General features: G+C 52.7%; 8 protein-coding genes across 8 annotated transcripts; 5 read left to right on the forward strand and 3 right to left on the reverse strand.

Annotated features, from left to right (window-relative positions):
- Positions 1-225: 225 nt before the first annotated feature.
- Positions 226-1,662, forward strand: N7532_010310 (putative lipoate--protein ligase; the record flags this gene model as incomplete). The annotated part of the gene is made up of 3 exons (XM_056622801.1): positions 226-1,191; positions 1,248-1,355; positions 1,411-1,662. 3 exons carry the CDS (start codon positions 226-228, stop codon positions 1,660-1,662), a joined length of 1,326 nt encoding a protein of 441 aa, XP_056470217.1.
- A 1,197-nt stretch (positions 1,663-2,859) lies between these two features.
- Positions 2,860-4,893, forward strand: N7532_010311 (sugar porter family MFS transporter; the record flags this gene model as incomplete). Its single annotated transcript, XM_056622802.1, has 7 exons — positions 2,860-2,955; positions 3,006-3,082; positions 3,133-3,357; positions 3,419-3,963; positions 4,026-4,530; positions 4,581-4,654; positions 4,709-4,893. The coding sequence occupies 7 exons, from the start codon at positions 2,860-2,862 to the stop codon at positions 4,891-4,893; spliced, it is 1,707 nt and encodes a 568-aa protein (XP_056470218.1).
- Positions 4,894-6,343: 1,450 nt separating this feature from the next.
- N7532_010312 (uncharacterized protein) lies at positions 6,344-6,823 on the reverse strand (the record flags this gene model as incomplete). The annotated part of the gene is made up of 2 exons (XM_056622803.1): positions 6,344-6,434; positions 6,720-6,823. The coding sequence occupies 2 exons, from the start codon at positions 6,821-6,823 to the stop codon at positions 6,344-6,346; spliced, it is 195 nt and encodes a 64-aa protein (XP_056470219.1).
- Positions 6,824-8,024: 1,201 nt separating this feature from the next.
- N7532_010313 (uncharacterized protein) lies at positions 8,025-10,773 on the reverse strand (the record flags this gene model as incomplete). Its single annotated transcript, XM_056622804.1, is given in 4 exon segments — positions 8,025-8,499; positions 8,514-9,682; positions 9,734-10,573; positions 10,642-10,773. The coding sequence occupies 4 exon segments, from the start codon at positions 10,771-10,773 to the stop codon at positions 8,025-8,027; spliced, it is 2,616 nt and encodes an 871-aa protein (XP_056470220.1).
- Positions 10,774-11,075: 302 nt separating this feature from the next.
- On the forward strand, positions 11,076-12,067 carry N7532_010314 (glycosyltransferase family protein; the record flags this gene model as incomplete). Its single annotated transcript, XM_056622805.1, has 2 exons — positions 11,076-11,159; positions 11,213-12,067. The coding sequence occupies 2 exons, from the start codon at positions 11,076-11,078 to the stop codon at positions 12,065-12,067; spliced, it is 939 nt and encodes a 312-aa protein (XP_056470221.1).
- Positions 12,068-12,573: 506 nt separating this feature from the next.
- On the forward strand, positions 12,574-13,871 carry N7532_010315 (SDR family NAD(P)-dependent oxidoreductase; the record flags this gene model as incomplete). The annotated part of the gene is made up of 10 exons (XM_056622806.1): positions 12,574-12,623; positions 12,685-12,829; positions 12,920-13,006; positions 13,060-13,122; positions 13,179-13,286; positions 13,346-13,397; positions 13,452-13,540; positions 13,594-13,656; positions 13,712-13,790; positions 13,849-13,871. 10 exons carry the CDS (start codon positions 12,574-12,576, stop codon positions 13,869-13,871), a joined length of 759 nt encoding a protein of 252 aa, XP_056470222.1.
- Positions 13,872-13,987: 116 nt separating this feature from the next.
- On the reverse strand, positions 13,988-15,337 carry N7532_010316 (methionyl-tRNA formyltransferase; the record flags this gene model as incomplete). Its single annotated transcript, XM_056622807.1, has 3 exons — positions 13,988-14,911; positions 14,959-15,029; positions 15,079-15,337. 3 exons carry the CDS (start codon positions 15,335-15,337, stop codon positions 13,988-13,990), a joined length of 1,254 nt encoding a protein of 417 aa, XP_056470223.1.
- A 146-nt stretch (positions 15,338-15,483) lies between these two features.
- N7532_010317 (uncharacterized protein) lies at positions 15,484-16,741 on the forward strand (the record flags this gene model as incomplete). Its single annotated transcript, XM_056622808.1, has 3 exons — positions 15,484-15,791; positions 15,845-15,938; positions 16,001-16,741. 3 exons carry the CDS (start codon positions 15,484-15,486, stop codon positions 16,739-16,741), a joined length of 1,143 nt encoding a protein of 380 aa, XP_056470224.1.
- Between the last annotated feature and the right edge of the window lie 29 nt (positions 16,742-16,770).

Consider the following 16,770-nt stretch of genomic DNA (forward strand, 5'->3'; position numbering starts at 1 on the left):
AAAGAAACAATCCCCTCAGTCTGACAGGTGACAATTGACGGACAATTGACTCAGAGGTGCAGCTGCAGGGAGAAACCCAGGACGAAATGCCGCGATCCAAAAAAGCCGAAATTCGAAATCGACTCATGCCTGCCTATCTGGGACTAGCGCCCCCGACTATCGGCTCCGCCAGCTGCGATTGTTTGACCCTCCTCGACATTTCTCGCGCAAGCTCCTCCATGCCCAATGCTCGCAACATGCCGCTTGCGCCTTGCGCTCCGCGGCAGTAGTGCGCAATGGAGACGTTTCAATTCCTCCTACCCAGTCCATCGCTTCGCGGAACTCGCCAGCCGCCCGTCGTCGCGCCATCAGATCTACCAGTCGCTATCGACGGACCCTTACGTCAATCTATCGATCGAGCACTTCCTCCTCGAGAATGCCCCGGCCGATTCAAGCGTGCTATTTCTATACATTAACCGACCATGCGTCGTAATCGGTCGCAACCAGAACCCCTGGCTGGAGACCGATCTCCGCGCGTTGGACAATGATCGCCGGCCGGGCGCTGGTCGGGACGATGCGGCGGTCTTCGTTCGACGACGGTCTGGCGGCGGAGCGGTCTTTCACGACGAGGGAAACCTCAATTACAGTGTGATCTCGCCGCGGACCTCGTTCACCCGTGATAAGCATGCAGAGATGCTGGTTCGCGCACTGCATCGCGCTGGTGCGGTCAACACCAGTGTCAATGAACGACACGATATTGTGATAACGCCCGGAGAGGAACTGCGCAATGATCCAAATGAGCCTCCGACTCGGAAAATATCTGGCTCAGCATTCAAGCTCACCCGGCATCGAGCTCTGCATCACGGTACTTGCTTGCTAGACTCGCCGAACATTCACGATCTGGGCCGCTTCCTGCGCTCCCCGGCGCGTGGTTATATTCAGGCAAAGGGTGTTGAAAGCGTGCGGTCGCCTGTTGGAAATGTCTCGCGTGCAATGGCCGACTCATTTTTCTCCATGCAGGGCGTGGTGGAAAACGTGATCGAGCAGTTTGTATGTCTATACGGGGTCCACTCGGATGCTCTTCTGCGGGCCCGTCGAGCCCATGCGCTGGAGCCAGGAATCTTTGCTGGTGATACCTGGGTCTCGGGTACTGTGGGCGAGCTCCAGGGAGAGCAGGAAGCAGATATCGGGAAGGGTATCGCTGAACTGCGGGTAAGTTGAAAACGAAACATACACTCAACACCGATCGCATCTAACATCTGTAATAGTCGCTGGAGTGGAAGTACACCCAGACTCCGCAATTCACTTTTTCAACCTATCCCATTGAGGGAGATCCTCGCGAGCGGCCACCTTTGCCGTCCTCGCTTCCTGCTTCGGTAAGTTCAAACCCCGAGCCAGCAATAAGATAGTATCAATTCTGACGTATGCCAGACCCGCGCATTCTTGCGTTTCAAGCACGGCGCTATCATCGAGAGTAACATATCCGTCTCTGCGGATGAGGCGGCTGCTTCGGAGCAGGCCACTCGCGTACACGAAGTCATCAACGGACAGAAGCTGCATGAAATCACCGTCGAGCGTTGGGCCGAGATGTTGCAAGAAGGTCTTGCTGGGACAGATGGGGTGAATGAGACTGGCGTGCAAGATCTAGCCCTGTACCTAGGGGGTCTTCTCGGCGGCCATTAATTACCACTCCCATCTAATCACCCATCTCCCTTGATACGAAGTAGTGGCCGTCTTGCATGTACTATATTTGCTAGCGACCCTTTTGTATAAATTTTCTACACTGTACCATACTTCACCATAACTTATTGTGAACTGCTGTTTGAGGAGATAGCTCTCTTCACAGCGATCTAAGCCATATTCCGGCTGATTTGAAAGCATTTTGCCCTCTCAGCTTTGACTCGCTTATGCAGTAGGCGTAGGCCTAAATTTAGAGCCCGTCAATGCATACTGCCAACCCGTCTCTCCTTTCCATTGCCAATCGGCTTTTACCCCCACACTTTCTCCGCAATTGCAGAGTTATGGTGCGCCAAGTATACCTGCAGCCGCCCAGTCTGACCAACCGAACCACCACAAATCTATTTATGAGGAGCTACCAATCATATCCAGCTGAATATATGAGCCCAGCAAGCTCGCCTCCTGTAGTCCGTCTCACGGTCTTACTGTCTCGTCGAATGCCTATCATCCCACTTTCTGGATATAATGTCCATCTCACCCGCCAAGCACGAGTCCACTTCCCCGCAACACCAGACAAAGGAAAGATCGCTCGGCTAATTAGCAGTGCATCAAGTACATAGTCTACTGAGTATACTACCACTACTACTGTTACAAGTAGTAGGTCTGGACTAGTCTCTATCCGTCGCAACCTCGTGGGGATAAGACCACCCCGTATTTCAACCTTAACCGCTTGTCACCCCCACATTCCCGACCCAGAGCTCCACGCCTGTCAGGTCGACTAGCACCAGCCAAGTGCATGGTTGTATCGCCTCCCCGCGCTCTGGGCATGTGGTATTTCCCACTGCATGATCCCCCGTCCGCCCGAGTCCCCGGATTCGTGGAGAATTTCCATCCGGGTCTGCTTGCCTTGCTCCGTCCTTCTTTCCGTCTGTTGGAGGCGCGCGGCCAGCCATGCTTAGCTTGCTCTGCTCGGGCGACACCTTCTTATATCGTGCACTTGCCTGTCTTCCTCCTCCTTTTGCTGTCAGTGTCTACATGCTCAATACCCGACGGCAATCTGCTGTGCTCGCGGTCTTTCTCGATTGCCGCTGTTGAGCTTAAATAGCTGCTGAACTGGGATATCACCCCTGCATTGAACGGATTGCGACACATTCTCTCTCACCTCACTAGCATCTTCACGCAGATCTTCTGGTTGCCGTCGCAATGTCGTGGCTACTTCAGAAGATCGTTCACAATGAGGCAATGAGAACGGACCCGAAGGAGATCTACGGATGGAGGGTCTACGCGTTGGCATGCTCGGTCAGTCTTCCTATCCCCAACTTCCTTGATACCATCTAACACGTTTACAGGCCTGCTGCGGAGGAATGCTTTTCGGCATGGACTCGGGCATTATCGGTGGCGTCCTCACAATGGACCCCTTTGAAGCGTACGTGAAGCAGCACGAATCAACAAAGAAAATCCTAACAAGCCACCCAGCAAATACGGCCTCGAAGGCCTCGACAAAGTCGCCCAAGCAAACCTCTCCGCAAACATCGTCTCCACACTGCAAGCGGGCTGCTTCTTCGGCGCCCTACTCGCCTCCCCAGCCGCAGACAAATGGGGCCGAAAGATCTCTCTCATCGGCGCCGCCGTCGTCGGTATCATCGGAGTGATCATGCAAACCGCAGCAAACGGACATCTCGAAGCGATGTACATCGGCCGGTAACACTCCCTCCCCTCACCATAGCATCTGCATATTCGTCAACTCTAACTCTCTATACAGCCTAATAACCGGGTTCGGCGTCGGTGCCGCAAGCATGATAAACCCCCTCTACGTCTCCGAAAATGCGCCCCGCGCAATCCGCGGTGGATTGACAGGCCTCTACCAACTTTTTATAACAATGGGCATCATGCTCGCTTTCTGGATAAATTACGGCTGCCTTTTGCACCTCGACGGAAGCGCAATGTACCTCGTGCCGTTGGCAATGCAAGCCTTACCCGCCGTCATGCTCTTCGTCGGCATGCTACTCTGCAACGAGTCGCCCCGCTGGCTCGCGAAGCAGGATCGCTGGGAAGAGGCGCGGGCGACGCTGTGCAAGGTTCGTGCGCTGCCGTCGGACCACCCGTATGTTGAAGAGGAGTTTGCGGCTATTGCGCTGCAGCTTGAGCAGGAGCGTGCCCTTATTGGGGGCTCGAGCTTCTGGGATCTTATGAAGGAGATGTGGCTTATTCCGGGGAATCGGAAGAGGGCTATGATCTCCGTCTTTCTTATGATTTGCCAACAGATGACTGGGACGAATGCGATTAATTATTATAGTCCACAGATTTGTGAGTTCCTCCCTGGGCTGGGCTGGGTTTGTCGCAAAGAAGTTGATACTAACATATCACAGTTAAAAACGTGAGCTTCACTCTCGAACTATCCACCCCGATACCTCGAAAACGTACTAACAATTTGAATGACCAGCTTGGCGTAAACGGCAACGCAACAAATCTCTTCGCAACAGGCGTCTACGGCATCGTAAAAATGGTCAGCTGCGGTGTCTTCCTGGTCTTCGTCGCCGACTCACTAGGCCGCCGCCGGTCCTTACTCTGGACATCCATCGCGCAAGGTCTGGCAATGCTCTACATCGGACTATACGTGCGGATCGCACCGCCCGTCGAGGGAGCCCCCGTGATTCCCGCAGGCTACGTCGCTCTCGTCTGCATCTTCCTTTTCGCGGCATTTTTCCAGTTCGGCTGGGGGCCTGTCTGCTGGATTTATGTTTCTGAGATACCGACGGCAAGACTGCGGTCATTAAATGTTGCGTTTGGGGCGGCGACACAGTGGCTTTTTAATTTTGTTGTTGCGAGGGCTGTGCCGAATATGCTTGCTACTGTTGGGGCTAATGGATATGGGTGAGTTCGGTTTTTTGGATTGCCTAGAAGGTTTTTGCTGACTATTACAGGACTTATATTATCTTTGCGTGCTTTTGCTTCTCGATGTGTGTCTTTGTTTGGTTCTTTATCCCCGAGACGAAGGGTAAGTTGGCTGGTCTTGTCTGTGAGGAAGATTTTTTATTAATTGCTGGGACAGGACTTTCGCTCGAAAAGATGGATGAGCTTTTCGGAGTCGCTGAGCTCATTCAGCAGAAGAATGCTGATCCCGAGTTGGCTTCTTCTGCCGGGGATGCGAACAAGATTCCGGAGGCCCGGTCACAGGCACTTGAAGAACAGGACAAATTAGGCAAGACTCAACAGCACTTGGAAAACAGGGAATAGGCGGGCTATTGAGTTGAAGTTTATGGGAGAATTTTTGAATAGTTAACAAGGACTTTCACGAATCTATTCATTTGATGTTGATGACTCGTTTCTCAGGTACTATTCACGTGACAGTATAGAAACCCTAACTTACAGGTAATTGGAACTTCACCCCATCCATCCATCAACCATCTTGTCTCGCTCCCAACAAGCACTTTCATGTTGTAGTACACATTACCATGCGCATTACTGTATCTCTCCGAGATCGCTTTGTTCGTAGCTCATGCGAAGGCGCGGGCGAGGTCTGGCGCGTGTGACGTTTACGGGCGTCGGCTTCGACGAGCGAATGGAGACCGTTTGGAGCCTGGAGAAAAGACAAGGGGTCAGCCGAAACTGAGTAAGAGTAAAATCACTGTAGGCACCCTCGGGTCAAGACTCGCAACATGCTGTGATGGATAGAGAGCAGAAGATGGGTAGTGGAGTCAGGGCGAAGCATGAGGCGGGCTGTGAGGCGAATTGGGGTTAAGGTGTAATTGGTATCAAATCCTGAAGAGGCAGGCTGCCCGCCACTCCCACCCAACCACCCCCGGCAGGACAGCACCATCAACAGGGAATGAGCCAGTGGGTAATGGAGCCAGGAGAGAGGGCATGGGATGGGCTGTGAGGCGATGGAATGGGAAGTAGTGGGCTGTTAACGGCCTGTGAGGCGAATTGGGGCTAAGGTGTAATTGGCATCGTAACACTGAAGAGGCAGACTGCCTGCCACTCCCGCCCATCCACCCTGGGCAGAGCAGCGCCATGAACAGGGAACGAACCAGTGGGCAGTGGTGTGGAGGGGAGGGGAGGGGGAAGGGACTCCCCGAGTAATGCTGGGTATGACCGACCAACATAAGTCTACCGGGGGGTTCCCCCTCGTCATGAAGATATGAGTGAGGGTTATAACTCTTTGACCCTTACCTTGAAGATGTATCGTCAATTATTGCGGGCCGATGTTGCCGGTCGATGCTGCCGGTCAATGTTGCTGATCGATATCGCTGGATGATGTTGCCGAAGTAGATCAACACCTGGGGAAAAGACAAGAAAGGGGGTCAGCCGAAACTGAGTAAGAGTAAAATCACCGTATGCACCCTCGAGTTCAAGACTCGCAGCATGCTTTGAAGGGAAGAAAGTGGGCAGCGGAGCCAGGAGGAAGGGCATAGAATGGGTAGCGAGGCGATGGAAAGTCAAGTTATGGGCTGTTACGGGCTGTGAGGCGAATTGGGGGTTAAGGTGCAATGACATCGAACCCCGAAGCGGGCTACCTGCCAATTCCGCCCACCCAACCCGGGCAAGGACAGCACCATCAACATGGAACGAGCCAGTGGGCAGTGGTGTGGAGGGAAAGGGAAGCAAAGCTGGGTATGACCAGTCAACACGAGTCTTTGGGGGGGGGGGGGGGTTGCCCCCCCTCGTCATGAGGACATGAGGGTTATCACTCATTGACCCTTACCTTGAAGATGTATAGTCGCATGGTCTCGCTTTGGGCAATGTCGCCGAACGATGGTGGTGAGCCGGATCGGAACCTGGAAAACAATACATCCTCTATCAGTCAAAGAGATTGACTGAGTAAGGGTGAACGTGACGCTCGCAACTTGCTTGAGGGGAAGAATTGGGCAGGGAGGGGAGTTTGCTGGAATCCAACGACGTCTCTGGAGCTTCCTGGACTAGGGTCAGGAACTTCTCCAGGCTGCAGTAAGTTCGAAGACCAACAGATGGAGCGAGAGAATAGCAATGATCACTTGGACACGTCGGTAGATCAGAGCTAGCAAAGCTGGAGATGTGCAACAATCCCGAAGGGACACCCTTACCTTGAAGGAGGATCGTCGTGGAGACGAGTAGGAGGCAAGTTGAAACTGTCTTGTACGGTGGACATGTACGATGCATGTCGGAGCATGTCGAAGTCACAAAGCATGACGGACGTGGATGAGGCAGGTCATCATGAAGGTCGGGTTGTGTCATGACATGTCATAAGGAACGCGAACACAAAAGCTGTCGAAGGCATGGTTACTTTGCGGAGGAGAAGAGGGTTCGTGTCGGGAAATATGGAAGCAGAAAAGGCAAGTAGGAGGGTAGGCGACACATGTGACCTGAGACGAGGTGGGTTGGGGGTTGCAGAAGAGACGGAGTGGGAAGCGACATCAGAGCGGGACGAAGGAGTTGAAGAAGAAAGAAAGAAAGAAAGAAAGAAAATTCAAAAAGACGAGACAGCGGAAGGGGTATTTGTAGATGGCGCCGCCTGGGTGGGGAGTCATTCACTGAGTTCTGGGATGGGAGCGCGTACTTGCCCTGTTCGGGAAGGCACCCATTCACTAATATCGCGGTCCAAGAAAGCAACGACGCAGCGGCCAAACCCAATATACTAGCCCAATCTACTAGTTTCGATCTTGGTGTCCAGCAGCCAGCGTATTGGCTCGTTCACTGTTTCTGAAGAATCCACACTCGCTTTGGTCCAGGGTTTTGTAGTATACACTTGGCTACGTTACTCGATATATTCGCACATCTGCGTGCTCATACTGCGACCAGCACAGTGGGAACCAGCTCACCACACCGGCGCGAGTACCCGCTCTACTGGTTTTGTCTTGAAGACTCTCTTGAATATAAATTGTTGTCATCGCTCGGTCGTGGTTTGAGGGTCATTATACTTCATCCCCCGTGTCCCCGAGTCAGAAGGCGCGCCCGCTGCCAACAGTCCGCGCCGTCAATTACTACTAGTATGAATTCGGAATGACAACTGGGAGGGACGAAGAGAGTCAGTACGTCACTACGCGTGAGATCAGCTATGCCTGCAGGAGAAAAAATGATGCACATCAGGGTCATGGCGTCGTATGAATCGTAAGGGGGCTATATACAAGATGCCCCAACCGCCCAGGGAAAACACAAAAGAAAACTAACAAGTCGCTGTCGCTATGCATATGATGCCCGCTCAAATAACAGTATGGCCGGGCCAGAATGTGGCCAGCGGCCCAGGTTGCTCAACGCTGGAAATGAACAAGAATTGAACAAAAAACGAAGGCAAAACAAAACGAAGGCAGGCCGAAAGAAGAGAAATAGTAGTAAAAATAGAAATAAAAGTGAAAATAAACAAAAAATAAAATAAAAATCAAAAAAACAACTCAAAACACCACCCGGCTAGGGAAACGACGGCCGGGCGTCAGCGCAGACTGTTGCGTCTGGCTGCGCGTCATCCGTCGAGGAGTTGGGCGATCTTCGAGGCTGAGACCGCCCAATCCAGGGCCAAGATCGTTGCGTCGGGGCGAGTAAGGGCCGCGGCGGGCAGAAGGAGGACCATCTCCACCGACGCTGTGCCCATACCGGATATTGAAGTTGGTGGTATCCGGCAGGGTATCAGCTTCGGTGGAGATGGTCTCGCTGTCTGACTCTTGTTCGTAGTCAGACAATTGCTCGCGGGCCCGAAGCGAGTCCATCGTGAAGCTGTGGCGAGCGTGGCCCGTCGAGGCCACGCTCGCCGGGAAAGATCCGAAGGTCGACGAAGCCATTCCGTGCTTTGGCACGGAAGGCAGAGCGGAGGAGATACTGGCTGCGCCAGGCTGGAAGGACGGGAAAGAGGACAGGGGGTGGCCGTCTGCTCTGGAGAGAAGGACTGGGGGATCGTCGGGCTACTGGCCGACGACCCAGTAGGGGACCAGGCAATCGCATGTTGCGACGCCTGTCCATACTTGGGAGAAGGAGAGCGTGCTCGATGCTTGTTCTCCGGATTTTGGTGAGCGACCCACTCATCGCGATAGAAGGAGAACAAGTTCAGCGCCTCTTGAATGGCCATGAATGCCAGTAGCAGCTTGCCATATCGATCGAAATACTCTCGCTCGAAAGACTCCTGCGGAAGATGTGCACCCAGGTGGACAGCTGCACCAAGCTCGGTGATCAAAACCAGGATTTCCATGCCATTCCAATGAACCAGCGGCCGCTTGACGACTTCCAAGAGAGCAAATCCGGAGATCAAGCTGGCACTTCCGAGTGCGCATGTCTCGATGTAGTTTCCGGGGATCCCCAGCTGGTGGTTTTGGGAGAAGACCCACACGACGATGGAGGCCAGCAAGAGAATCAACCGAAGGTACAGGAAGATGATTTGGCGCGGGGTGTTGGGCTTGTAGGATTTTCGTTCCTGGGTTGGCTGATTCCAATCATCTCGAGGGGCTTTGTCGGAGCCAAGGTCAAAGGCATTGTCGAAAAGAGTTTCCAGGCCCGTCGCAGTATCGTGGTCACTTGAAGGGAAGAATCGAGGAGGTCGGAAAACGGGTTCGGGACTGGCGGAATGGTGCTGCCATGGGGTCTGTTGCGGTGGGCTCCGGTGGAAAGGATTGGGATCAACAATTTGCTCAGTATGCCGGACGGGGGTTTGGCGAAGTTTCCATGCGGGTGGCTGAGGAGCGGCCGGGAGACTGCCGTGGAATGGAGATGGTCCCTCGAACGACGATGGACGGTTGCGTTGGTAGACGCTGACTCTCGGTTGAATCTCCTGGGGGGCTTTGGTTGGTGTCCAGTCCATATCGTCGGATTCGGGAGGAGGTGTAGGAGGAATCGCTGGGGAGCTCTCCACGGCTGGTCGAGGACCAGCGAGTTTGTCGAAGGGGAACCGCTGACGAATCTGATTGTTGTTCGCAGTCGGCGTGAACTGGACTGGACTGGCACGAGCAGTGGACACAGGGGAAGTTTCGGTGCTTCGTAGCGGTTTTTTCTCCCACGAGTTGTCCGACCAGTTCACCAAAGGACGAATATCGAATTTGACAGCACGCCGGGAGATGCAGACAGACTATTGAACGTTAGCATTCTGATCGAACTAAACAGATTAAGGGGGGCTTACCAAGATGGTGAAGATAATCATAAACATGTGCAAAGCCGCAGGCAAGGTTGCCTCAATGCCACTTGCAGAGGGATCCTTGAGCAGGGACCAGAACACGCATCGTACCACCAAAGCAATAAATTGAACTTCATAGTACTCGGTCAGGCCCTTGAAGCGGCCAGACCGACCTTCAATCTTCATGCGCAACTTGGGGTTCCACCAGAGAGAAAGAAATCCTGCGACAAGCGCATGGCCTGCAGCGGGCGACAGATCGAAGGCGCAATCGGTTGGGAATTTGCCAGACACAAAGACTCGGTGTACACAAGAAGCGAAGTGGAGGGGTGAATCCAGGGGAATGTCGCTATCTTCGAACGAGGTTGACGGGGCCGTGAGACCACCAATCGTAGACCAAGCAAGTTGTCCAGCAATACTTGCCCAGAAAAACAGAGCACCGATATAGACCAGGAGACTCTGCCAGCTACGGTTGCGTGCCTGGCGCGCGGTCTTTCCAGCGCGCGTTTGGTCCATCATGCGACGAAGGTGATCTGCCTTTGCTTCGTACCCAGCCTGCTTGATGCGCTGTCTCACTCGAGGCTCGCACTTGTCGCAAACTTGGGGGTACAGGGATTCCTGGCTTTTCTGATACTGAACATAGTGGCTTTCGTGATCCAAGGAAGGGTCGTCTGAAGGAGGTTGGTAGGCGGCAAGGGCGTGGGTAAGAAGGTGTTGGTTGCGAACACATCGAGAGCAAAACAGGTCCGATTGTTCGAAGCCAATCGACTCAAAGCGGGGGCTCTGCGCATCGCTTCCGTAAGGGTGTGGGTTGGTCTCAGCAGTGGGGGGGTCTGTAATCTCTCCGTTCTAAAGCACAGCATGTCGTTAGCTCATTGTTGTCATTGTTCAGGGTGCCCTCGAGTCGAGGCGCGTACCTGGTCGATGTAATTATCCGCCTCGCAATGATCGCAGTGGAATTTTCGAATGCCGCCAGGAACTGCCTGGATCGGCTTGTTAGAGCGATACCCGCAGCAAAAGCAAGCCAGTCGTTTGGAAAAGAGCGCCATGACATCGAGATCGCGGTAGGCGGAAAAGGTGAGTTGTTGTCAGGGCGGACAGCGACGGCCACAAAATAGTAGCAACACTGCGGCGCACAGACCACACTTGCCCAGCACGTGTGAACGCGCGCCTGCCTTCAATTTCACAGCGGACACAAACGCACCTCGACGCAGGCACCAGACGGGTGGCAAGCGACTTGGTCTCAATCTACTAGCTCAATTCACCAGGATGCTCTTAGCCTCGGTACCACCACTTCGTTGAATTGGGCTTGAATTCACATCAATTTCTCCCGTGTTCCGCTCGTGACATCATGGCTTTTTCAATAGACGTTTTCTGGGGGATCTTCTGGCAGATCGTAGCTCCAGTGGCAGCTCTGGGCCTTCTTGCCATAACTGTATGCCGCAAATATTCGACTTGGTTGGTATAAAACTAACATTTGTCTTGCAGATTATCTTGGCCTCGCTATTTATCTCCCACAATGCCAAACTTTCAAAAGTCCGCCGCCGCGGTGGCCCCGTTCATGTTCTTATCGTTCTCGGCAGCGGAGGTCATACGACAGAGATGCTCTACATGTTGAACAAGACTGCTTTCAATACCAGTCTCTGGACTTATCGGACCTACGTCACAACTTCTGGCGACAACTTCAGTGCGAGGAAGGCAGCCGAGTTCGAGGCCCAGGTCGGAGGTAAGGCCACGAAGCAAACATCTCCCAAAGAAGATGCAACATCTTCAATCGCAACACATAATATGTTCCAAAGGGGTTCCCACCCTGGTGAAAAAGATGAGAAGACAGCGCCAACAACCAAGAACCCCGCAGAGGACAAATTCCCCACATCTGGCGAGTCCTTCAGAATCATCGAGGTCCCCCGAGCAAGACGTGTCCATCAGTCATATCTGACAGCGCCCTTCTCAACCCTCCACTGCTTCTGGGCCTGTCTCCTTATCCTCACCGGGCGATCTCCGAGCCATCAGTCTCTCCCTCAAACACTCGAGACTGCCCTCCCAGATATAATCATCAGCAATGGCCCAGCCGTTGCCGTATGCATGATTATAGCAGCCAAGTTTCTTCGCTTCTTCATTTTTGTTTCCCGTTGGCTCACCGGTCGAGGTTTTTCACCGGAAATCGCACGGTTACGAACAATTTACGTAGAATCTTGGGCGCGAGTTCGTCATCTGAGCGTTTCTGGGAAACTACTTCTTCCTTTCGCCGACCTGTTCATTGTGCAGTGGCGCCCTCTTGAGGGACTACGTGCTTGGTGGGGCATGAAGAGGACAGAACATAAGGGCTGGCTGGTTATTTGAATTTTGCAATCTCAGCATTATACCCAATACTTTATCATGCAATGCTAGAATATCCATTCAAAATAACCACACCAATGCATCAGAAATGCATTTGCTACAGAATCACGAGTAGTGTCAAGCTTCGGTTCGACCACGGCTTTCCTCCACATGCCGATGTGGGGTTAATCACGATATGTCTTACAATTGTTTTGACTGGAAGATAAGGACCACAATGGTGCTAAGGTAATAGTTGATTCCACAAGGCCATAATCGCCAGGGACATAATCGCCAGGACAACTTCTCGAGTGGACATCGGAGTAAAGTCCGCGGTGCAGCGCTCCAACCGAAGCCAGGCCCGACATTTGGCGCAGCACCCGACGAATCTGCCTAGTCCGAGGTCCCATCAAGCCCCGCATCCCCTCATCGGAGTGGCAGCCCTCAGAGATTTGGAGAAGCTTTTTCTACATCTTCCCTGTAGATACACCAATTTCACCTCAGGGAACGACTTGTCTCGACTCATTAAAATAATGCCGTATCCCTTGCCTGGACGCAATGTCCTGGTCACTGGTGGCTCAAGGTATGACATTCAGGCTATCCCCAAATGCGGGTTGAATGACCAACTAACCCCAAGACGATAGAGGCCTCGGTGCTCTCGTTGCACAAAAGTTCGCTGCCGAGGGAAGTAACATTGCCATAAATTATATGTCGAATAAGGCGGCCGCCGACAAGGTTGCCTCGGAGCTTGCGAGCAAGTATAATGTGAAGACCATTGTGATTCAGGGTGTATGTCTCCTTTTCCCTCGGCATCGATGTCTCTTCATTCGGGGTAATCTACCCAGAGAAGCACATTACTTATTTGTTAATTCCGTTTAGGATGCTGGAAACCAGGCTGATTGCGCCAATGCCGTGAAGACAACTATCGAGCAACTCGGAGGGCTGGACGTCATCGTTTCGAATGCTGTAGGCTGGTCTGATCTTCCGATCTTACAGAATAACACTAAAAATGAGAAAAGGGATGGACAAAGATGACCAACTTTGCCGATTTGGACGCGATGGACGATGCAGATTGGGACAAGGTACTCATCCTTTGCTTTTACCGGACCTCCGAACTGATCAACTAAGAATGACACAGTGTTGGAATATGAACGTCAAGAGTGCATTCTATCTCTTCAAAACCGCCCTGCCAACATTCAATGCGAATCCCGATGGTGGCGCCTTTATCATCACCGCATCGACTGCGGTAAGGAATGTCCTCTTCAGATGATAACAACAAGAACTAACAGCTTCTCTTCGTTCCAGGGTGTGACCGCCGCCGGCAGCAGTCTGCCTTATGCTGTGACCAAAGCAGCTCGTACGTCGAACATCCTATTACTTCTTTAGCGACCCATGGCTAATACTTGCGCAGTCCTCCATCTCATGAAGTGCCTTGCACAAACCCAGGGCTCGAAGGTCCGCATCAATGCAGTGCTGCCAGGTCTTCTCCTCACTGAATGGGTAAGTCTTTTGGCTCTGGTAAGATTATGTGGACATCGCTTACAATGACGCAGGGCCAGCAGTTTTCCCCTGAGAAAATCGAGGGCTGGACTCAGAAGACGGTGCTCAAGCGAGTGGTAAGTGAAGCTTTGAACTGCGTTCTTGACTCCTCTCTGATTGTGCTCCTGTTAGCCTGAGGTCGAGGATACTGCCGATATGTACGTGACGATCGCAAAGAACTTGTCTATGACTGGGCAATCGATTCAAGTTGGTACGTATATCATATCCAGGCTTATTGATTATGACATACCTTACTGATCTCTATATAGATTCTGGATTCGCAATCCGGTAAAAATCAAGGATTCTATCACATGTGTCGAAGCCATTTTCGAAGAGATGAGAGAGCGTTTCCTGCAGGAGGCATATTACTATTCAAACAAAAATATCTTACATTTCCACCTAAATTATCTAAGCAAGCGGGTTTCGAAATGGCGTAAACTCCGCACCACCAACCAAGAACGACTGGTCACCAAACATGCGAGCCTTTACCGCAGCACGAAGACCCTCAGCAACAGCCTCTCCCTCGACCTTCATCTGGTTAATGCGCAGCAACTTCCCATCCTTAGTGTAGACAAAGAGAGCTCTCCCTTTCTTCGGGCCAACAGGATACGGCGCATTCGCGAAAGGAAGTCCGGGGACCAAAGCGAAAGAATCAGAGCCCTTGGGCGGCTCCACTTCTTCCAGGTCTGTCATGATAATTCGCCTTTGGTGAAAGGACGTTTTTGCGTCCCCTGGGGCGGTTGGGACGAGGGCTCTGGTCCATAGATCCCCGAGAACTCGACTGCGGCGGTTGATATCCTGCAGAGTCCAGTTGGCCCAGTCGATGTGTCGGTCCTCGGGCTTGATCTTGGATGCGTGGACCAGGGTGTTTCCTTCCGATGGGAGCCAGCCCGCTGCTTTGACCGGTGGCACAAATAATCCGTCATTGATGCCGTCCACCAGTAGCTGCGCACCCTTGGGTGCAACGAGGTTCAGTAGCTCAGGGACGGTACAAGTGTCTGGGTTTGGAATTTCGAATCCAGGGGTCGGTGTTTGGGAGAGAATTACGCCGTGGTCGAAGTTCTTGGGGTGCAGAGTCTGCAGAGACACACCCGTAGAGGTCCGGCCTGCTAGGAGAGTGTGGTGCAGCGGCGCTGGGCCGCGGAAACTGAAAACTCGCGTTAACTTGCATTTTTGGTAGCTGGCGCCGTGTGATAGAACATACTCTGGCAGCAATGAAGGATGGACATTGACACCACCATACTTGGAAGCATTCAGGATGCGCGGAGGCACAAATAGACCGAAAGAAACAGCAATGATCAAGTTGAAGGGACCGTTCGCAGTAACCGGCGGCTAGTCGAGTTAGCAAGTTGTCTCATTTTTCGGTGGTAGAGACCTACTGTCCATCCCGTGAATGTATCAATCTCATGAATTGGGAGAGAGAGAGCTGACGCTGCCTCTTTAATTGGCACTGTAGAACATTTAGACGAATTCGTTAATTGTTCTCGATGTTCACCTACCCTCTCGGATCTTTTTCATTCCTCTTCCCACCCTTTTTCCAGGCCGACAAACCACATCGATGGAGGAGACGCGCTCTGGTTGTTTGAGGTGATAGGCGTGAAGCGCTTTCAAGGAGGCAATACTAAACTCGTCTGAGCCGCAGAAGAGAATGCGGAGAGGATCATGTGTCTTGGTGCTATACAACCGAAACGCGGGTCTTCGGATGGCAGACGAGTACCTGCAGAGCCCGAAGGCGCTAGCTCCTCGGACAACAAACATTTCTGCACCCTTCTTCAATAGTTTATTCAGACCGAATGAAAGGACATCAAGGTAAGTTACGATGAACTGCGATGCCGGGGAAACTCCGCTATCGATAAGACACGTGATGTCAACATCACCACGGAGGTTCGACGTCGATCGCCGCAATGCGCCAAACCCCCAGCTCTGCGACTCCTAAGTACGGCCCTTTAGATCCGAACGATGCCATGCCTGAAAGCGACCCCGACTCGGTGATCCCGGCGCAGCTGTCCTTCCTCGCCATCTACAACCCAACCCTCGGACCCACCGATGAAACGTTGGAGGACCAGATCGTCTTCTACACTTCGAGATCCGAACTCAAGCGAACAGAGGGCTCAGCAAGTGAAGAAGCCGGTGCGGTGCCACCTCTAGAGAATGGAAAGAACGAAAGGCTGCGCCAGATAGGTCTGGCGCAAGGGATGGTGAGCTTTGCCAGGTGGGACACCTCCACCCCGCAAATGAATGATGCTGATACAATCGCTCGCGCAGTAACTTCTCAACGGGAAAGCCACTGGAGTATGTTGAGACCGATAGAGCGAGATTTGTTCTTTTGGAGTTGGAGCAGGACTGGTGGATCGTTGCGGTAGGGTCTAGTCAAAGAATCGTTCCGATAACGTCAGTGTGAAGCTAATCATATTGCGCCAGTCTATCGACTTAACTCGTCTACCTGCCGACTCGAGCCATGCTTCCTCCACTGGGAATGGAGAAACATCTGCATATCATTATTCGGCAAGAGAAATGGGGCCTCCTCAATTACTCCTGCAACAACTGCGCCGCGCCCACTCGGTCTTCCTCCTTCACCACGGCGTCTCGCTAGAAGAGCTCTATGGACGTGTTGGTCGCCCCGCATTCTGTTTATTCGTCGAGCGCTTCTGGGAAAAATTTTCCTGGAACTGGGAGCTTCTTCTGACGGGAAACCCTATCGTGGAGATCTATAATGGAATCAAACTCGCTGCAGGCGGAGAGCTGGGCATTGGTGTTGGAGAGGAAGAGTGGGGAAGTGGTGAAAGAGAAGTCCTCGAAGACTTTGTCTCCCGGACAGACGGTTTGCTGGATCTAGTCGTATCTAGATTTGGCGAGCCCGCTCGACAAAGAGATGATTCCACGCCGGCATCAAAAACTGGTGATGAGGATGTCTGGTTGGGGCTGGACACAGATCCCCGACCAGCAGATGGTGTCGTCTTTTCTGGGCTTGGAAATATTTCCCGGTCCTCCTTAGCCAATATCTCGCACTGGATGGAATGGATCTACAGATATGGCGACGCAGCTTATGGAGTAGGGCGGGACCCGAACTCGCTGCGTCGACGGAGACCACGAAGACGGGACAAGCAGCCATCTGGAAATCCCACTTCTCCTAAAGCTACCGCGCAGCCTTCTACTCCCTGAGAGGGATCGCAGCCATACACCAGGAATAC

Source organism: Penicillium argentinense, assembly GCF_028826775.1.
Source record: "Penicillium argentinense strain IBT 30761 chromosome Unknown utg000010l_segment0_segment0, whole genome shotgun sequence".
Taxonomy (NCBI): Eukaryota; Fungi; Ascomycota; class Eurotiomycetes; order Eurotiales; family Aspergillaceae; genus Penicillium; species Penicillium argentinense.